This window comes from Semicossyphus pulcher, unplaced genomic scaffold, assembly GCF_022749685.1.
Source record: "Semicossyphus pulcher isolate SPU_LCO1_2020_fin unplaced genomic scaffold, fSemPul1.0.p SCAF_1, whole genome shotgun sequence".
Lineage (NCBI taxonomy): Eukaryota > Metazoa > Chordata > Actinopteri > Labriformes > Labridae > Semicossyphus > Semicossyphus pulcher.
Window position 1 is genome coordinate 27,252,740 of NW_027211603.1, and position 21,495 is coordinate 27,274,234.

General features: G+C 42.9%; 1 protein-coding gene across 1 annotated transcript in view; it reads left to right on the top strand.

Annotated features, from left to right (window-relative positions):
- LOC138592258 (transcription initiation factor TFIID subunit 4-like) overlaps positions 1-21,495 on the top strand; it is a 95,648-nt gene that overhangs the window by 37,473 nt on the left and 36,680 nt on the right. The window contains exons 11-13 of the mRNA XM_069662991.1: positions 875-1,005; positions 4,731-4,856; positions 11,976-12,032. Of these exons, the coding sequence (XP_069519092.1) occupies positions 875-1,005; positions 4,731-4,856; positions 11,976-12,032 (314 nt within the window). The remainder of the gene's footprint in view (positions 1-874; positions 1,006-4,730; positions 4,857-11,975; positions 12,033-21,495) is intronic.

The following is a 21,495-nucleotide window of genomic DNA, read 5'->3' on the forward strand; positions in this document are numbered from 1 at the left end:
ATATTAATGTCCCTGAAAGATCTTATTTTTAGGAACAGAAGCCTATTAGTGTTTTTCTTTGACCTTGTGACATTGCCACATGTATTGCCACTGTAATTATAAGGCTAACAGGGCTCCCTCCATCCATTTCAAAGCCAGAGCGGCTGAGGAGTATATGTATTGTTCAGCTGATTTAAATAATTGGTGTGGTTTACTTAAAAGGGTGCCAGAGAGAAAATTATGGTAATGGAATAATTTAAAAGGAAGTTGGAAACAGATAGTAACCCCACCAAAGTCTGTCCTCCTCTCTTTTGTTATGACTTCAGATGAGTTTTGCTCCGAGGAAACTAAATTATCCTTCTGCTCTGAAAAGAGATGGTCAATGTCGTTTACACACTCGGAGGAGCTTAGCTGGTGAAGCCACTCCGGAATTTGCACTAAGACTGTGAAACAAATTAACTTTTCTGTGCGATGATTCCCATTTCTAGGATTTAATTGCACACACTAATCCAGACAGTGTGGATGTGTGTATGAGAACAGTACGTGTGTATGAGTGGAGATAATGAGGGAAAGTTGCGTGTGCGTTTTAGTGAAACAATTACCTTCTACGTGCTCAGCTGCTGCTTTTTAAAAATGGAAATTAAAGTAATGATAAAACAATCACTTTTGTTTCTCTCTTTATTAAATTAAAAGAGAATAAAGGTTATTTTATAAAACTCCCAGATGTTAAGGTGGAGTATGAACATTTTTAATTGCTATTGATGAAATAGATTTTAATTTTTTTTTTGAGAAAAAGCAAAAGCAAAACTGTCTCTGTTGTGTGAGAAGTGTGGGGTCGCTGTTAACGTGTGTGTGTGTGTGTGTGTGTGTGTGTGTGTGTGTGTATCCTTTACAGCCAAGAAGTTTGGAGTGACAGAAGTCCCCATGGAAGCAGTGACGTTCATCTCACACGCCACACAGTCACGACTTCGGACTGTGGTAGAAAAAGTTTCAACTATCGCACAGCATCGACTCGACTCCTGTAAGGTAGGAAGAACCCAGCAAACATGTCCACACACACATACCTGTGCCCAGGATCCAGAGCTAATCACATCACTGTCTATCACTAAGTAGAAAAGTCTGAGCCTATAAGCACAATAGGCCTTTGCTTCCAACAGGGGGCGATGTTACAAAGAACTCTCTGGGGGGAATTCGTTAAGACTGAAATGCGGCCGCTGATAGCTCCATAAATTGTGCAACATCTGCACATGCTATCTGCTCCGTCTGAGGGTCCGATTCACAAAGCACATTGCACTGACGATATTCAAGCGCAAACACGCCCATAAAGTTTCGCAGATCCGTGCAGTTTGCTCTTGTTTTGCGTCTGATTGTGGAGAGAAGCTGTCTGCACCTCGACCCTCTGCTGCGCGGTGCTGCGCTCTCAGGCATCATCAGCTGAGCGCACACTGATGGAGCTCATGCACAGATCGATGATGAGCAGGGAGAGGAGAGGGCAGCTCTTTGAACAGTTGGTTGTAAAGTCCAGACTCGACAGGTGTTTACTAGTTTAACTATTTGAACTTAGCTTTATTTTTTAAACAGCAGCTCGTCCATATAATAATCTCCTTCCTGCGTAACGGCTCCACACATGATGACAGAGTGTGCCCGTTCCAAACTTTCTTGTCATAGGTAAATACTAACCGTACTATAACGCACTGTTAGTAAAACAGATAATTTGTGGTCTTACCGTGTAGCCAGTACATTTCCATTTATTTGCTTATTGCTGTGGCACACTAAAGCCGCCGTAACGGAAGAGGAAAATGACGTTTATGAGCTCTGATCTGTGGGACAGAACAAACCACATGATGCCATGCCATGCAGCCATTCAAACAAATGAGAAGACAAATCTATGAAAATATTCAGTTTACTGAATCAAAACTTTAGTTGGTAAGGAAACTTTAGCAGGACATTCAGGGACACACACACTGAAACCCACCAACTTTAATATGGACATGCCTGTATCCCGCACGCACACACATTCATACACAGAAATGCACTTTTACCTGTCTCACACATTAAAAATAGAGATGTAGATGTAGACTAAGTCTACCACTACTATAAACACATAAAGGTAATATGAGAAATCTTTTTTGCCCTTAAGTTGATAAACAGAGCTCCAACTTTTCCGTCAGTCAGCCAAAACTTGAGCTACAAAAGCTTTTCTCAGTGCTCCTCTGCGTACACCTGCGTACCTTTCTCGTTGGTGGTGACTCTGCCTCTCTTAGCCCTTAAATGTTACTATATAACCACATTTAATTGGTGTACTTTAAAGCACAAATCCATCCTAAATCTCGCATTGTTGGGAGAACTGGGGGGAAACTTTGAAAATGTGTTTTTCCTGACACCAAGAAGGGAAAAAGAAGAAGAGGAGGGAGGAAGAGCGTCGCTACAACTGTCCCCATCTTGTTTTGCGCTTCGTCTCCAATTCGTTCGCTCTCTTCCTTTTTTGTGGTTTTGTAAATGAGGTGTGTGTGAGAGAGGCATGAAGCTCTGTGAAGCCACTCTGTTGACATCAGCGGAAAAAAAAGAAGAAAAAAAGAAAAAAGACCAAAAGACAAAGCGGCCTTAAAGAGCAACCGGGCTTCGGCAGCGGCGGCAGGAGCTACGGCAGGAGTGCAGGCTCAGCGCTGCAACAAAGAGGAGGCAGGCTGGATGAGAGAGAGAAAGAGGGGAGGGGGCCGAGGGGTGCCGGCAATGAGCCTCCTCTGATGTGTCTTTGTGCTCTGTGCCACCCAGCGTCTCTCATCCACTCATGGAATCACACACACATACGCGCACCCACACACACGCACACACATGCACACACTCACAGATAGAATAGAGATTGATATAGAAATGAAGAGCAGAGGAGAACAGAGACACGTAGGAGACACAAACATACACAAACATGTGAAATAAGCAATTATCCTATTAACTTTTGATGACCTACAAAAGTTGTTGTTACACTTGCCTTTCTATTTCCCTACGGGGAGGTGGTGCACGATGTGCAAAGAGGAGTTTGTCTGTAAATAAAAGTTAGTGTGTCTGAGTCTGTTGTTGTGAACAGTCTGATAGTGCTCTACATCAGCAGCCTTTTAAAGTTAATTAAAGCAAATGTGCAGGTAACAATGAAGGTCTTTTCATGCTTATCAGCAGGGCAGGACCGACTCTTCTGTGATTAAATCAGTGATTTAAATGTGAGGCTAGTCCGTCTTTGCTTTGTTGTATGCGATCTGTCATATCTGTTATATATAATATGGTTGGCTTTACATGACAGACTTGCATTGGCAAAGTTACAGAGAGCACCTCCACCACAGATACAATCAGTGCATGCACACCATGGCAAAGTGTTTTATTCATTTGATTTTTACAGAGTCTAATAAGTAAGAAAGAAATGCAGAACTCGTCTCAGTAAATCGTCTCAGATTATTTGCACAATCACTCGTTAAAATGAGGTTTGACCACCGCATCTTCTCAAGCACTCCTTATTAAGATCACACAAATCAAACCTCTTTTTTAAACTCTCTTTTGGCGTTTTTCTCAGGCTGTGTCTCCTCCGAGCTCAGCAGCTGCTTTTCTGGCATGACAGAGTCTCCGTGAAAACGAGATTGTCAAAGAAAAAGTGACACGATTACTTGCATAGTGCACAGTCCCGGTGCACACAATGTAATTGTGCTTAAATTAGTAAAGTTGATGGTTAAGTTAAAGACTTGTGAGTTAATCTATGATACACCAATTTAATACATTTATAGTAATAATGTTTTTTTTTAAGTGAGATTTTTTCATGCAAAATATGAATTAAAGTAACAATCTCAAACTTTTTAATTTAAATAAATGTCTGTTAAGTCTCTATCTATCGTTGAATGAGGTAACACATGGTGATTGGCCCCCCTGATGAAAGCCTTTGCATTTGCAGTAGATCGTATAATTACAGACTGGGTGTCTGTGGCAACATTCATGGAAAAAATCATAAGCAGCGCCCAGGACTGGTTGGTCTGCCAGAGAGGGTAGGCGGCGCTAAGCGGCTGCTTTTCCGGTCTCTGCAAGTGTTGCGAGTAAACAGTAATCTACTATGGCTGAACAAACAAAGAAAAGATCGATGACTACAGATACAACTTCAAAAATAAGTGAAAATCCAAAGAAAAAGAAACAAATTCGATGCTCAGATGAAGGCAAACAGTCTAAAAAGGAAAGCGACCGTCAGCGAGGAAAATCAACCATGACAAAGGGAGCCAACCGCAGAGGTCTGGTTAAATTAAGACGTGTGCTCCTCAGTCTATCAATTATCGCCAGTGGGTAGTGCTTAAGAGCATGAATCTGAAATATTTGAGATTGGAACTTTAATAATGCTGCTTCAAAATTATGAATGTACAAATTTTCTGCTTTTCGGTTGTGTTTATCATTTTAAATCAAATGTGATTTCTATACGAGAAAATTAGTTTAGGAGTGCAATGGTAGCACAATTTTCACAATAATTACTAAGTTGCAACTAAAGATGGATTGTTAATATGGCATCATTTGGAGCATAAATTGTTTGACTGATGGAGTTCTTGCAAAACTCTCAAATAAAAGTCTCAAGAATAGATTATGTAATATTTTCTGTATAATTCTGTATGTATAAATGGATATAGGGGCAGCCAGGAAGTTCTGAAAACTCTCAGAACTATTGAATTTATTTGTCTTTTTTTTCAACTGTTGCCGTCGCAGTGATTGTCTCTCTATCTCCTTGTCAGGACGATGAGTGCTACGAGCAGTCTGCAGATGTTCGCTCTCAACTTCGCTTCTTCGAACAGCTGGAGAGAATGGAGAAGCAGAGGAAGGACGAGCAGGAGAGAGAGATCCTGTTGAAAGCAGCTAAAGTAAGTTATTGTCACCTCACAGAGAGTTGTTATGTCCCCATGCAACAGTGTGTTTTTGTGTACGCCTGTGTGTATGCATGTGCATGTTGCTCCAGCGCAGGCCCTGACAGATGAATTAGAGTGTGACACCAGTGGATGGAGTGACCTCCCTGTGTCCTCCCAGGCTCCTGGCCCCAGGGCTCCTCTGTCCTGGCTCTTCCTCCCCGGACACAGCAAGGAGGGGGGGACTCGTGCACTACACAACCGCTCTACACCATGCAGCACACACACACACACACTCACACACCCGTTCCCGTGTACAACCTGCAAAACATCACTCTCACACGAGCTTTGACGGATCAGGTGAAACAGAGCATCAGTTTAGAGAGCGTCAGAGAGGCCAGCATGTGATTGTTCTTTTTATTCAGCTTCTACATATGTGGTTCATTTCCTCCAACAGCATTAACAGAAGTTTGTACAGTAATCATGAGCAGAGATAGATTCTTTGTTTGAAATTTATGCAGAGAATATCACGGGAAAAAGCCTCATAATAGCACTTGTTAATGTATATAGATATTGTAAGGCAATCCGGAAAAAATGATAAATTACAAATTAATCTTTTGCACAAGTTTGGGAAACAACCTGGGAAAAAGCTGTGTTGGCTGTGGGCCATGGAGTAACAGTTTCATAAATGTTATCTGTAAAGCATGTTTCTTAACAGTGTTTCAAAGTGCCTCAAAAAAAAACTTCAATATAATCCAGACGAAACAGATAAAATTAGAGAAGGGCCAAAGGGCATGAGCGAAGAGGAAGTGAAGCCAATAAAATGGATAAGATCGCATAAATAAATAAAAACAGTATGCATCAAAACATGTCAGACAGTCAACAAAGAGAAAAGTTTTAAAAAGAGACTTTAAAGAAGCTACGGACTTAGTGTGACAGAGTTTAGTAAGCAAGGAGTTAACATGGTGTGGGGGCTCTAATAGAAAAACACTGATCGCCACAGAATGTGTCCTGTACTTCCTCAGATCTTGACAGAGATGTATAAAGTGTATCGAGGCAGCTTCAAGACAAAGCCGGCAAATTTCCTGAATTCAAATATCAAAGTAAGTTTGAAACCTAACAAAGAGCCAATGTAGGTAGTTAGTGTCCCGGTAATGAGTGGAGCAGCATTGTTGTACCAACTGGAAATGTTGGACGTGGACGATACTTAGGAGCCATCAAGCATAGAATAGACAAAAATAGGCAATACTTTTTGTAGATCAGCCATTAACAAAATGACTTAATTTTTGTGACCAAGCTGAGCTGATAGAATCAAGATCATCAAAGCAGAGCTATAGGTAGGAAGCAAATATCACCCCTAGATTCCAAGCTTGTTTAATATTATTAGAGGGACTGCTAAAAAAATATGGGGGACCAAACAGGATGAGCCCAGACCTATCATCATGGACCTAAGGGGGGTTTCACATTAGGGGCCGGGCCCGGCTCCAAGTACAATTAACCCCAAAGTCCGGTTGGTTTGATTAGTGTGAACACTGTGTACCGTACTCAGGCACGGTTCGTTGATCCGTACCCGGGTCCGCTTGAAAAGGTGGTCTCGAGCCATTTCATGTGTACTCGGGTACGGTACGCATCAGGTGTGAAAGCTAACCGTACCAAACCACAGAAGTGGACTGCTTTTTATAATGTCACCTCCGAAATCTGCGTATGCGTGCAGCACCGCCGATCTCATCCTCTGAACTGCACAGCCAGGGCTGATACCGTAGGAATGTAGGTGAGAGGGTCCTTCTTGAGATTTTCTCCAAAATATGAATTGTAGTAGGCATAGAGCAAAGGTCGGCTTCATTGTACGGGCTTGGGATCATGAGATTCACACGCTTTTTTACACGACAACATAAACAATGTTACATAGTTGATGATACTCTTCTTCTCTCTCCTTGTTTTTGAGGTGCATTACTGCCACCTTCTGCTTCGGAGTCCTACCGCAAGTGTACTCGGGTACAGAATGAAATTACTAATGTGAAAGCTGAGCGGTGAGGGTGAGGGGAGGGGGGCAACCGTACTCAGGTATGGTACAAAGCAATCGTACCTAATGTGAAAACGCCCAAAGGAATTTTTGGGACCTTCTGGATTAAATATCAGAGAGGAATGTTGTAAGATCTGCAGGTTTTAAGGGCTTATATAATTTAGTATCATCATCATTAAAATAGCAAAACAGAGCATGTTTAGAAAAATAGAAGGGGGCCAAGAACGGAGCCTTGTGGGACACCACAACTCACCTATCCTGCCAAGAAGTAGAGTTACTCTGAACCACAAAGTTTAGTTGGAAATATATGGGCAGAATAGGCCAAGAGCTGAGCCCTTGATCAATCCCTCCAGGAATTTTATGTGCTTTTTCTCTGATTGTTGCGGCTTTTTAAAAAAATTTGCAATGCAAGCTGCGATGATTGATTTTTCTGTGTAACACATTACACATCCACTCTGAGCTACTGGGACAGCTACTTCTGCTTGTCAGCTTGAGATCTGCGCTATTATAAAAAAGGCATCAGGAAGTGCCAGACTAACAGTTTCCAACATGTAAATATGGTTAAAGTGTCTCAGGCTCATGAAAGGGCACGGTCACACCAGAACCTCGTTAGAACAGTACACGTACATGCATGGTGACGTACATGACGACGCACACAGGAGAAATAGGAAGACATTTGCAGAAAAATGCGATAATTGGATAAATTGCAAAGTTGCGGCAAAGGTGCAGGGATTGGTTGAATTCACGTAAATTTGTGAATGGGCAACTACCCTTGTGTCCAATAGATATAAAAGGATACTGAGGTAGCAGTAACTCATTATCTTTATGGATAACACAAACTCATATAACTACAGATAACAGTTTTCACTCAATCTTGATTTATGGTGAAGGTTAATTCATGGACCTGTATATAGTGATCATCATATTAACAGTTACCAGCTGCTCTCACCTACATTACTGCCAAGGCAGAGATTAATTCAACCATCTGGAATAGAGCCAGCTTCTCATGTTAAGCAGTTAACCTAAAATTGGTAGTGGTGTCACAAGTTTGCTGTGCATTGTTACTAATGCTCTCAGCTGACGTACTCAAGAATAAGTGAATCTTCTTTCTTGACAAAATAGAGGGTCTGTCTATAAATGTCATTTTATTAAAAGACAAAAAGGATCTTTTGTTCATTGAAAAGCTCATATGAATTGTGCTTTTGTAACACTATTTTTATGCACAAAGCTTGTGACAATAAACGTGCTTTTTAAGAACCTATTAAAAGTACTTTATTTTGAAAGGCTCCCTGCATTGTAGCCTGTCCACTACTGTGCTCTCAGCCCTGTCCGTGTAGAGACATTTGTTTATCAGTAAAAAAGGTTTTCAAATTTGGAAAGATCACCACTGACCAAAAAAAGAGAGAGAATCTTTTTGCAAATGAAAATGCCTCGCGGTGCAACATTAGCAGAAAGCTAGATTAATTTAATTAATTTTGAATGGAGCCAATGTCCCACAGTAAAGATTCTCATTGCAGCACACCTCACCGTCTTAATTGCATTATTACGCTCCGGTCCTGCCATGCAGGATATTAGAAATCCTCTAGTTGATGAACACTGGCCACCAAACCTCCTGACCTGTCTGTTTTTTTCTTAAAGGAGAGAGCAGATAGCATTGCTGCTGGTCGTGAAAAAAGACATTGCCTCAGCAGAAAACGACACTGTGAAGTGTGTTGTTAAAAAAACGTATAGGGACACTTTTATGTCCTCTGTCAGTGCCCGTTTCTACTCGGTTGAACAGTGTTATCTTTTTTTTACTACTCTGAACAGTTCGCCTCATTAACAGGATTAGTGAAGAACTTTTTGCAAATTTAGCCAACTTCTTAGGAAGGGCCAACCTCAGGGCTACGTGGATTTCATGAGCATTGCAGAGGATAGTTGGACTTCACCTCAGGGCCATGTCTGTAGTTTTTGCCCTCGTTGCCATGGCGTTTCAGTTCAAGTGAAGTTGGGAAAGCAAAGTTTTGCCTAATGGTTGTATGCTATATTTCAACACCACGCTGTCTGAGAACAAACTTTTCTTTTGTGAGACGAGTATGTTTCTCCTATTTAATACTGTTTGCTGTATCTCTTTCTATCTTGTGTTTTAGACATATGCACATTTATCACAAGTGATCCCTGCTGTGGATGTAACCGGCTGATTTATTTTCTTCTTGCTGCGCATGATAACTGTCCAAACATTTAATGTCATGATTTGGCACTTTTTTTATTCGCATCTCTGTTTTAGAGCAGCGTTCTTCCATTACGCAGTAACTCAATAATGTTCTGCAGCCTGAAGACTTCATAAGTGACTTTTTCTTGACACCTAACACCAATGCTCTCTTTTTTAAAAACAGATCAGACTGGAAGTTTGTTATTGATAAGTGGCTTCATTATGGTCTCTTTCACTTTTAACTCTCTATAAAGCAAATGTGGGCACAAAAACCATACATAAATGTATCCGTGATCACTGTTAGAGAAGTGATAAAGTTTCAGCCACTGGACTTTAAATTTTGGATCATATATTGACAGAATGTTCAACATCAAGTTAGCTTCACTCTTTCGACAGTCGACCCACAGCTAAAAAAACAAGTACAACCCTCCGGGGTCTAACATTTGATACAGAAAAAAACAAGTCAAGTTAAAAAAATAATAACAAGATCATGTCACCAGAAAATAACTCCTGGAACAGCACGGGTTACTTATGTACTGTGAAATACTTAGTTGAGTATGGAGGGGTTTTTTTCTTAAAGTAGCTGTGAGGAACTTTTTTTATTTATTTTTGTCGGTACGACTTCTCTTCTTGCTGATCTTTTACTGTACATGCCTGTGTAATATTCTCTAAAGGAAAAATCACACCAACAAGAAAGGGTTAAATAAGAAACACGCAAATGGTTAAAAAAGGCAATGACAACAAATAAACATCACTTTCAGCTATTTAAAAGGCTGATGGCAGTTGGTCCTGCAAGTCGGTACAATGTAACGGCGGCCAGAAGGAAGCAGCAAGAACTCATTAAAAAGAGTATGGTCCGGATCATTCAGGATTGACCGGGCCTTTTTAAGAGGCCTGAGTTTGAACACCTCAGTCAGGTCATTCAAAGTTGTGCCTGCAATTTTGCAGCAGGTCTTGACCATGCCCAGCATCCGTAAAAGCAGCAACATTAAAATTGCGCAGCTTGCAATAATCATACTTTTTTGCAAACAGCGTCAACCTGAGATTCAAAGGTCAGTTTATCGTCCACAATGGTACCGAGGTATTTATATTGCCTCACATGCTGTACAATTGGACCACTAATGACAGCTGGAGTGATGGCGGTGGGCTGCCACCTCCTTGGTTTTTGACATATTCATTTCTAAAAAGGACGATTCACACCAGTTGATAAAATCAGCTGAAACAGGGCCATGATCCGGGTCATCATTATGAAGCAGAGACACAATTACAGAGTCATCAGCTAATTTTATGACATGACGCCCTGCATGTTGACTCCAGCATTCATTTGTATATTTACCTTTTAAACTGGCTAACTCACTCCTCACTGTGAGGCCGGTGAAACCACAGCTCGTCGCTCTGCGTGCTGTAAATCACTGTATAGAAATAGTCAATCTTCAAGCTGATGCTATAGTTTGCTCTTATAGGTCGTACAGAGGCATCAGTATTCAATTCGAGTCTGTTTGGTAACCATTTAAAAACTCCTCACAGTACATTAAAGTTCACTCCGCTCCACTCCGGCAAAACCAAACAAAAAGGCTTGTCAGCGTCTGCTACCCAGTCCTCCTCTCCTCCTCTCCCCTCTGTTCTCGCCTGTAAGTGGGAAAACCAGGGCAGCTGACAGAGGAGATGTAAAGCATGCCAGTGGCACCGCTGCCCTTTGTAAACAGTCCATCTGTACCAACCCCTCCCTCTCCTCCACCCCCGCCGCCACCCGCCTCCCTCACTGCCCGCCTGCCTGCCTGCCTCTCTCCTGCTCGAGCGCCCGCTAATTTGACCTCTTGAACAAGAAACCCTCTGAAATAATCCCCTCCATCCCCATCTCCTCTCCTTCCTTCACAACAAGCCCTCCCCTCCTCCTCCTCCTCCTCCTCCTCCTCCTCCTCCTCCTCCTCCTCCTCCTCCTCCTCCTCCCGCTTTACACCGTCCATTTACAACATGACTCAAGTCTGGAGGGATGCTCCGGCCGACCGGAGGGCAAACACATTAGTCTTAGTTGAGATGCCGACCAGTACGTGAACCGCCTGATATATTTAAAGCCAATTAGCGGGAAGGCAGGGAGGAGCGGCTCTTCATCCATAAGGCAGAGAAGATGAGGAGAGGAGGAGAGAAAGGGAGGGTGAGATTGATCTGATATTGAAAGGTCTTGATATTTTTATTAAAAACAACTAAATGATAAGCCTTCATTATGTATCGGTAAATAAAGGAAAGGCTATAAGCATACCATTGATGTCATACTGGACAATAAGTGAAACTTCTTGTGGTGTTTTTTCTGACCTAATTTTGTTTAATCCAGCAAAAATAAAGCTAAACAGATCATATCCAAACACTCAGTGTGTGTAGTACCATAGTCTGCCCGTGCTGCCTGCAGTGGTCAGCCGTACATGTACATTTGGCTGTGTGGTGAAGGATTCCCAGGGACAACCACGTTCACCCAGATCTTGGCTGCTGATTAAAATAGAAGTGCTGTGTTGTTACACACACACACACTTACACGCACATAGCAATGGATAGCCACACTGGCTCACAGTGACACACACACAGCCACTATCACTGATACTAACCACATCTTTTGCCCTGTGTGTGTGTGACTGTGTGTGTGCTGGCTCGTGCAGAATTTTTAATAACCTCTTTTGATTAGAATCCCCCTCCAGCGGCTTATTTAGGGCTGGATTTGGAGCGGGTTTAAAGGCCACCGCCCCCCGGGGGGCGCTCCATTGCACTTCTCTGAATTCAAATACGATGTCCTTGACACCTCTGTATCCTGTTCCCATTTTGCACTATTTTTGCTGCAGCAGCAACAGATGAGTAGCGAGGAGGAGGGGGCCGAGGGGGCTCCTTAAACCAGCTGTTAACCTGTGTTTTTTCCCCCCCTTTTACTCCACAGAGTCGCTCCAGGCAAGAGGACCCAGAGCAAGCTCGACTGAAACAGAAAGCTAAGGAGGTAAGCTGCTGCGGAGATCATTACCCTTGACATTTCCCCGACTCCAGCGTATTAATTTTTCATGCCTCGCTACATATGTAATGCCATTTAAAGTCGGACTTAAAAAAGTTTGAGGAATTATTCGCGCCGATTGATGCCCAAGTGTGGAAAATTATTTTCTTTAAGCGCCAAAGACGCCCTCCTCCTTCTCCACCCCCCCGCTTATTCTATTTCAGCCTCTTCATCTTTCACCAGTTTGAATTTTGACTTCATTGGGACCATTTTTGGTAAACTAGCTGTCAGGAGAAGGATTTTGTGTCATAACAAAACTAGCCTTTGTAGTTTTATTCTGCATTCACTTTTTCATCTCCATCCTTTATGCTATTGACATTAATGCTAGTTTTGGTAGCACAGAACTATATCTATAATATAAAACTTACATTTTAGCTATGCAATTAATTTTCTATTATTCTAATGTGTTTTTGAATCACATTCGTAAAGTTTGTTTCGTTTTTAAAATCGTAAACATATTTTAATTTAATACTTTTCGGAGCCTCTCCTTCCTCCTGTCAGACCTTAGCCTTGATTGGCTGACAGTATTTGGAGTGACCGCATAGCCCCTCCCCCGCGTATGCGATCCGACGTAGGGGAGCGGCCACACTGCACTGTCACTACAAAGTTGTAGAAAACATGGCTGATCTAGGATCGATTATTTGGCCTTATACGAGCCAGAATCACCAGGAGGTATCGGCATAGTAAGCTGAAATCTTGACAACAGCTTGACTACAAGCTAGTGCAAAAAGGTAGCCAGAGGTGAACGATGGTGAATGACGATTGGTCGATTTCAGCTAAAGCAAGGTTCTACACCTGCAGCTGTTCTGAACGGCCCATTTCAGAGGCGACCTTTTTAAACATGTCATTCTGGAAAAACAGGGAATTATGCAGTTTTCACTTTTTCACTTTGAACAATAAGCACCCAAAAATGTGAAACACATGCACAATATGAGAATAGATACGGAGCCTTTAATGGCTTAATAAAGATAAATAACTATTTAGTTTACATCTCAAACTGCAACAATAGTAAGTAATAGCAAAAGAGCATAAAACAGAAAAGCAACTGAATGCTGAATTAGTGTTTCACGCTGTACACAAACTTTTACTGCTACAAAGGAGTTACTTCCCTCTCCAAGTAATAATCCAAGGCACATCACGTACTCTTACAAATAGGGAAGTGTTTTACTGATGTAGCGCTCCTCTGTCAGCAGCACACAGCTACATCCTCCTTACTTCAAGTGCAGGTCTTGTATACGGTAAAATTCCCAGTGGACCCCAGAAAGTAGACCACTCTTCTTTTAGCGGTTGGTTAATGTTGTTTACGCAAACCAAAAGGTTCAGTCACAGCAGAAGTTTGCATTTGTGTTTCTTCTTTGTTTACTCCGAGATAACTTCACAGTCGCTGGCTCGCTAACACAGATCAAGAGGACCGTGTGGGGCTTTCATAGAGTAGTCTGAGTAGGCAGGAGGATGAAACGAGCTCCATTCACCTGTTGTTGTTGTTGATGTAGAAGTTAAGGAGCAGACGTGGTTTCTTCTAAGTGTCTACTTCTTTTAAAAAAAGCCCTGTATTCATGCGAGTAAAGTTTACTAAGCATGTATGCACTTCTCTCACTTAGGCTCTAATTTGTACACAGTTCTACTATTTACCACAAACAGCTCCTCAGTTAAAAATGTTGCTCTCTTAGCCGTTCACATGTTTGGGTTACTGCTCAGGGTGATTCAGTCGTGTTGTTTGGCAAAGTATGTAGTTTTTAGGATTTTCGCACCCCGTCTGCGCTGGTGAACTTGTGACCTTCAAGTGACAAGTGGACTTCTCTTTCCTCTGGCTACTGGCAGCGCTCTGTCTTTTCTCTGCGTCTCTCCTGGACATTTTTCTTTCGAGCAACATCGAGCCCTGCTGCAGTTTAGAACATTCACACTAGATCTCAGCCTACCCATAAGCCCCACATATGCAAATGAAGCAGCGTAATAGGCAGCGCGATAGGTTTGCCCCAGGGGCCATGTGATCAAAGTGGATCTCCTCCCTGTTAAGTGGCAGTCCGCTCGTCATCTGGATACGGCCCGATTAGTGCCTCGTGAGGAGGCGCCGCGTGCACGTATGCACATATTCATTTTCAACTGGAATTTTAAGAAGGTGCTTTGGAAATTGTTACTTTATGTAATGCTTTCTCCTGCTAGATAGAGGCTTAGAAGACTCCCGACTGCCCCCCTGCACCCACACACACACTCTGAATACCCCTCTTCCACCCTCCTTCTTTTTGCTTAATGGCCGTCATGTTTCAGCCCCCGTGCCTCTCTGGTTTTCATCACCTGTGCTGGCTGTTTGTGTCACTGCAGAGTCTGTCGGCAGCTCACACATCTGTGCAAATTTCATCAGGATAATGAGCCCGACATACTCTACCAGGCGACAGGCAGAAGCCCTTTTTAAGCCCCGCTCACTGATCAGACAAAAAAACAACCTCCAACACCAAACAATCATTTTTGGAGAGATGAAATTACAGCGTGTTATGTACTTTGAACCAAGTGTTGGTGTGTCAATTAAGCTGGCACATGATTTGTTTTTAAAAAGGCAGGTGCAGTGTGATGCAGATCTGAGTGCAATGACCAGGTATTAACCCGTGAACTGCATATGAAACAGTATGAATGATCAAGCTTAAATGTGATGTTGATTCATTTACAAAGGTCATACTCGCAGGTAGTTTGCATAAAGACATACACAGATTTTAGTCGGTGAAAGTGTTTTTTGTAGTGGTATCCCTTAATCCGTTTTCCCACTGGTCAAAAAAAACACCAACACCCGGCTTTTTGGCTTAATGGGAAAGGTTATAATCGGCCCGGGTCAAATGACTCTGCAATAGACCCGGGTAATTATCTCCTGGGCTCTGATTAGCATTGATGGGAACACAAAACAGCTGTGTCGACACACTAATCTCCGCCCCCTCTCCGGCGCGATGTTATGCTCCGTCAGAAACTTGTCTTCTCAGCTACAAATTCAGCCCGTCAGCGCTCGAACATCGTTCCAAATTTTTCAGCGCAGAGTTTGATACACAGACTATAAAGACCAAACCACCGTAACATAACTGTTTACTAACTCTGTTTCGGGGGCGTTTGTGACGTCATATGGTGACGCAGCAGAAAATACTGAATATACTTCACTGGCAATAGGAACAGAGACAATCGGCATCTATAAGCAGGTCTTACATGGTCTGAAAAACCTGCGTCAACATGCTAAATTTAGGTGGGAAATGGTTATTACTCTTGTCGATCAACACAAACACATAGTAGGTGCTTAGGCGGCTATAGTTTACCCTCTGACATTACAAACACATTAGCTTTGTCCCAATTCAGAGGCTGCATCCTTCAAAGGATGTATTTGAAAGCCAATTGCGTCACAGCGGCACGTCAAAGGCTGTCCCAGTTTAAAGGCTCCTTCAGATGCGGCCAACAAATGCGTCCTCCTTTACCCAGGCCAGAAGGATCCATCGGGTGCATCCTTCGCGGCCCAACATATCCCGAGAATCATTGTGCGCCAATTCAAATGAGGTGGAGGACTCTTAAACGACCGAGGAATACACTATTAAATGTACAAGTTTGTGCTTTCAACTAAATCTAAAGAATAGCTGCGATACAAATATAACGAAAGGGGCCTTTAAACAAACGATTTTTTAAATAATAGGTTAAGTTACGTGATGTTAGTTATGCTAGCTAGCTAGCTAGCCCAATAGCTACCTGCTGCTAGGCGACAGGAGCAGCGTTTGGTGACGCAAGTGCAAGAGGGGGGAACAGTTGATGAAATCCTCAGACCATCTCATTTAGGCTTTAGTGGTCTACGCAGGCTTTGACAGGTGCTTCCTGGTGCAGCTCCTCAATTATGACACGCCTACAGACTGCATAGAGGAAGTAGACATAGCTTCTGGCTTCACACCCTACCACCGCGGCCTGTCAACCAGAAGAGAGAAGGTCACTCCTGGCTCCAAAAAGATGACAGCAAAATGCACAGCGCACAAGACTTCAAAACATGAGTTCACAAACCAGGAGGATACTTACACTCCTTTATACAGTCTTTGTAGCAACATAATAATAAGCTCTGACATCTCTACACTCCATAAACATGAATTTGCAGCTAAGCTAAGCTAAGTAGAAAATAAGACATTAAGTTCATCCAGCCTTTTAACTCACAGCACAGTTTATTTACCATTATTATATTATTATTATTATTTTGATTCCTAATTAGTTGATCATACTTTGATCTCTTCTTTAATCGCACACAAGAATGATCAGATATGTATCTGCAGATTACCATGACATTCATTGAGCTCGTTCGTGCTCCCCAGCAGATGAAACCATTCATCAGCGACCCTCGGGCCAAAGCGTCATCTCTGGACACAACGTACAGCACGCTACAGTATGATTACATCAGTTAAAGTACAAGGCATTAAACCCTTGATTTGTAATGTTTGCATGGTCTGTCTTTTAAATCTGGTCACAGGATAAACATAACTAAGCCACCCCAAAATACTAAAACCAACAGCACAGTGATTTCTTTCTCTCTATATGTGTATTTGTATTTGCACCAGAAACCTAACTCACAACCCGGTCACCTGCAGAGCTGCTCAGACAGACGCTGGCAGAGATTTTTTGTTAGAGAGAGGCAGAGTAGTCTAGCACCTCTGTTTCCTCCGTTCACTACCATTTGGCCGAAAGGTCAGATGGGCTATTTCAAAAATGCCCCCAGTGAAAATCAATGGGCAAATCGTGGAGCTCAGTTCCTGTTTGTTATTGTTGTCGGTGGTGGGTCTGTGTGTTCTGTCTGTTCCATCACAGAGGCAGGAGGCCGGGGCAATGCCTAGTCACCGAGAGAGAGGGAATGAGAGAGAGAGTGAAGGAGACAGAGAGGCAGAGACAAAGAGACGCAGAGAAAAGGAGACTTCAGGGGGGGAGAAAAAGAGGGGAGGCAGAGAGAGATAGAGAGGGAGTTAAGGCCAGTAGAGATACATCACGATGTCAGACACACAGACACACTGCAGCCACAGATTCATCATCGCAGCCGCGTCTGCAGGCGCAACTGGACACAGGAAACGAGTGAACTGGAGAAGAGGAGTGGAGCAAGGACAGGAGAAGGGAGACGAGGGAAGAGGGGGAAGACAAATGTGGTGCTGCAGCTGGACGAAAGCTCAGCTGCTAAAGCAAACCATGTCAGCCAAAACACCAATACCTCAACTGTATAGCTAATTAATATGAGTTAAGTCTAACATACTGTCATGCCCTTGCAGCTCCACGTCTAGCTAAAGGTGATCCCAGAAAACTTGTGTAAAACTGAAAGCTGTCCAAAAGGGATCTAAAAGGTTTGAGTTGGAATAATTTCATCTTCAGGCGTTGCGAGATGTATTTTATTTGCCTGTTTTGACGCATCATCGCTGCTTAAAATGTCTTGAACCTGTATCGAATTAATTCTGCCTAAGCTCAACTTTGAACCTTGCATAGCTCCAATTAACAGCCTGCAGTTATACATCCTTCACCGCTGTACGAACATATATGTTAGAATCCATTAGTCGAATTAGACAAATACTCATGTGACATATGCAATACCGTCAAAGTTAACATATTTACCCTCGCACAATAAGAGCTGTTCTCATTAAGGTTGTGTGTTGTATTTAAATCACACCCCCCTTTGCCTGCACCAGGCTTCAATGCACACATTCATGCTTCTCGATTGGCCGGGCGTCCTCCACAAGTGGCCAGGTCACGGCGAGGCTCGAATCCACCCACACCGAGAGCTCCATCAGCCAGAGCTTCACACTTCTCCAGAGAGGCGAGGCTCTTCTGTGTCAAAGGACAACGCAGCAGCCCCTTAGTTTTTCATTAGGCCAGTTATATCTGTGAGTTCAGAGGCTCTCATCCTCTGGCCCTCTGCAAAACTGCTCTGCTCAAAGAGGCGCTCTCCCCCATTAGGCAGGCCTGAGGGCAAAAGCCTGCTACCCTCCTCCACGTTCTCTGCCTCTCTGTGCTGACTTTCAAAGAGAATTCCTGCTGTTCTGTGCGTCCCAGTTCGGAGTTGTTATATTCTTGTCTTCTGGCCTCACAGATACACAATACCTTCATATGAAGAGCAGTAGCGTTCGCGGTCAGCCTGTGTGATTGTGAGGAGAATAACATTATTCTCCTCGTCTCAAGCTGAAAGATCATGAAGGTGTTTCTTTTTATTTTCTGCACTAGTTAAGCAGGTGTCCTTTTATTTAACGTCAATCCAACAGGATTTCTATGTTCTCTGAAAGATCGAACAAGAGGTTGCTGCAGATAACTTCATTATCACATAAGAGAGCTGTGTTTTATAGGTGCTAAAGAAGTGCAGGCTACTAAATAGTACACTAACCCTGTTTTTATTTGTTGCTTTGTTGTCGGTACTCTCAACTTCGGGTTTTTTTCTTCACCTCCAGACATATTACAAGAAAAAAAAAAGGAAGAAGCAGGCTTTAAAAGTACCTTTGGTGTTCCTGTGTGTTTTCGAATATTACAAAGTGCTGTAATGAGAAGGAAAACAACAAAAAAAAGGAGATTTTTTTTTGCCTCAGAGGGAGATAGCGACTCGTCTCCTCGCTGTACAAGCCTGTAGGTTCACTTTTCTCTTTGTGCGCCAGAGCACTCCTTGGGACTCGAGCGACAGGGGAATTGGGCATGCTGAGCTACGCTAGTGGCGAGGTGCCAGCCTCCTGTGCCTGGGATATAAGTGAGAGGGAGGCAGGAGGCAGGACACGTTTCAATTAGGCAACAAACACCTCGCACAGAGGATAGGAGAGGAGGAAAAAAAAAACACCCTCACCTTCACCAGCTAACTTCTCCCTTCTGACCTCTCCCAAAAACACACTTCCCTGAACCGCTCTGCCCCACCTTTTCTCTGCTCCTGCTTTTCAAATGTGAGGTGTCATTTTTGTGGAATTCATATGGGAAGGACAGTACCGGGGGTCTTTGTGAGGTGATGCTAAGTGTGCCAGCTCGGCCTGCATGTTTCCATTAGATTGTCATGTTGGCTAATTAGAGAGCGGCAGCATGATTCACCTTGTTAATTAGGAGGACTTGCACACCATGTGCCCAGAGGCGGTGTGGGGAAGAGGAGCCCAGCCTCAGAGCCTGCTAGTCGCCTGCTGCCTATGAAGATTCCCCTTCTCATCTACCTTCCTTTCACTCCTTTTTTTTTTTTGATTTGGAAATGAATAAATCATTGAGATCGTCCTCTCTCGGAGTGTGAATATCTGAGTTCTCATCTTTTCCTGGATGCAAATTAGGCGTGATCAATAGAAGGTGACGAGCGGCGAATCTAAATGTTAAAAAAAAAAGAAAGACAGGGAGAGAGAAGACTGCTAGACGAAGCACGGCGGCAGAGAATGAGACAAAGCCAGAGAACATTTAAAGTAGGAAATTTTCCCTTAGATAAGCAGTATTTTTAATGATCACCTCTCTCCTCCCGACGCTCCGGTGTAACGCCGTCAGAATCTGCTTAACACTGATTTCTGGCTCACTTATTAAACACTACTCCTTGGCAAAATGTGTAGTGCAAATGTTATTATTTATAAAAGTAGTACTTACTCCGAAGTTAAGGCACCGAGTCTGTTAGACACATTCAATTTATCCCCACATTTCACACAGTCTCCCTGCGCACGCTTTAATCCCAGCAAATAAGTTGCAGATGAAGAGGAACCGTAGGGTCATGATAGTGACACTCACATAATGACCTTAGCTCCGGGGACGGCTCAGGGCTCCGAATAATTGGTCCTTGGCCCTCGAAACACTTCTGACGGAGGAAACGGAGCACTCGGAGCCAAGGCTATTAGCTCATGCATGTATTTTGAATGAATCTCCATAGGTAAAATAATATAATCACAAACAGATTTAGTGGAATATTTAAGGAGATTTATGTGAGGATGAAACAGCATTTTAGAGCTTTTATTTTCATACACTTTTTTTTATTATCTGTTATTCAAGAAGATTGATTCTATAGCATCATACTGTACTGGATCTACGCATAAATCTACTACATACACCGTATACTTAACAGGAGATGCAATACAGTGCAACCTTATACCTTTGAGGCTAATTATACACGACGGCTCGCAGTACAGCGTGTACCAAACACACGTTAGACGTATAGTTTTTATGTACAAATTCAATCTTACAGTATTTTCTCCCGAGGACAGCTGCCAAATGTAATAACTGACTCGTGTTGATGAAGTCCTACGTTTCTCTATCCGGTTCGAACACAAAGACGTGCCTGCATTAGCAGTTTGAGGCTGAACTCGTCTCTTCGTAGCGTCTGAGTGCAGATGGAGGAGTGAAACCTGATTGGTTACCGCAAATGGCCCTTCTCCCTGCAGCAAACTATCTGCCAGGCACTTCACATGAAGAAAGGCCTCTAGATGCAGCTCGCAGATGTTCACGTAATGTCGGCCATGTGGGTGTCAGGTGAATGAGATCCATGGATTACGCACACACACATAAAACACATACGTAAAATGTCAGCACACTGTTAGGTAGGATTAGGAAACAAAAAGGTACGCTGTTGGAAACCAGCATTAAAAGTTAATTTTGAAATGATTTATATGAAGATGAATAGAATGATGAAGTCGGGGAAAATTATCTTTGTGTTCATGACAAATTCTAAAGGGTTGAAACATTGGCACACGCACGTATGATTCTCACTATGTTGAGATGAGCCAATGTTACATGCAGTGTTGTAACCTATACCCTGTAGACGGAAATACCCTTTAATATATTTGTGTCAAGTTTTTAGTCACCGAAGAGTAAATTAAGTCAAGTACTCTACTAAAAAAGAGTAGAGGGTTCCTGGTTTGAATCCTGGTTTGGACTTAGGGGGCCCTGTTCTCCTTGTGCATGCGTGGGTTTCCCTCCGTGTACTCCGGCTTCCTCCCACAGTCCAAAGCCTGGAGGTGTGAGTGTGAAAGGTTGTCTGTCTCTTTGTCAGCCCTGTGATCGACTGGCGATCAGTCCAGGATGTAACCGCCTCACAACTAATGATAGCTGGGATAGGCTCCAGCCCCCCGCGACCCTGAACAGGATAAGGGGTATAGATGATGGATGGATGGATGGATGGTAGTCCACAGCTTGCTAACTGCTGTGAGGCTGTCTACATGAGTCTGATGGTATTGTCATCAGTTCTGCAGGTAGCCTCTGCAGGAAACATTTAGATTTTCACTTGATGGTGGTGTTAGATGTAAAAGTCATAAAGTTCACAATAGTTACGATTCATCCTAAAATCAAAGACAAACCATGCAAGAATAGTCGAGACATTTCAACTCGAAGCAATAAAGCCTAATGGTGGTGTTAGAGGAAAAGGGGATCGCCAAAGTCGCTTGTCTGCAGAATTTCATCCATAGCCGTCCAGTTTTTGAGAGTTTTACGGTCCAGACCAAGG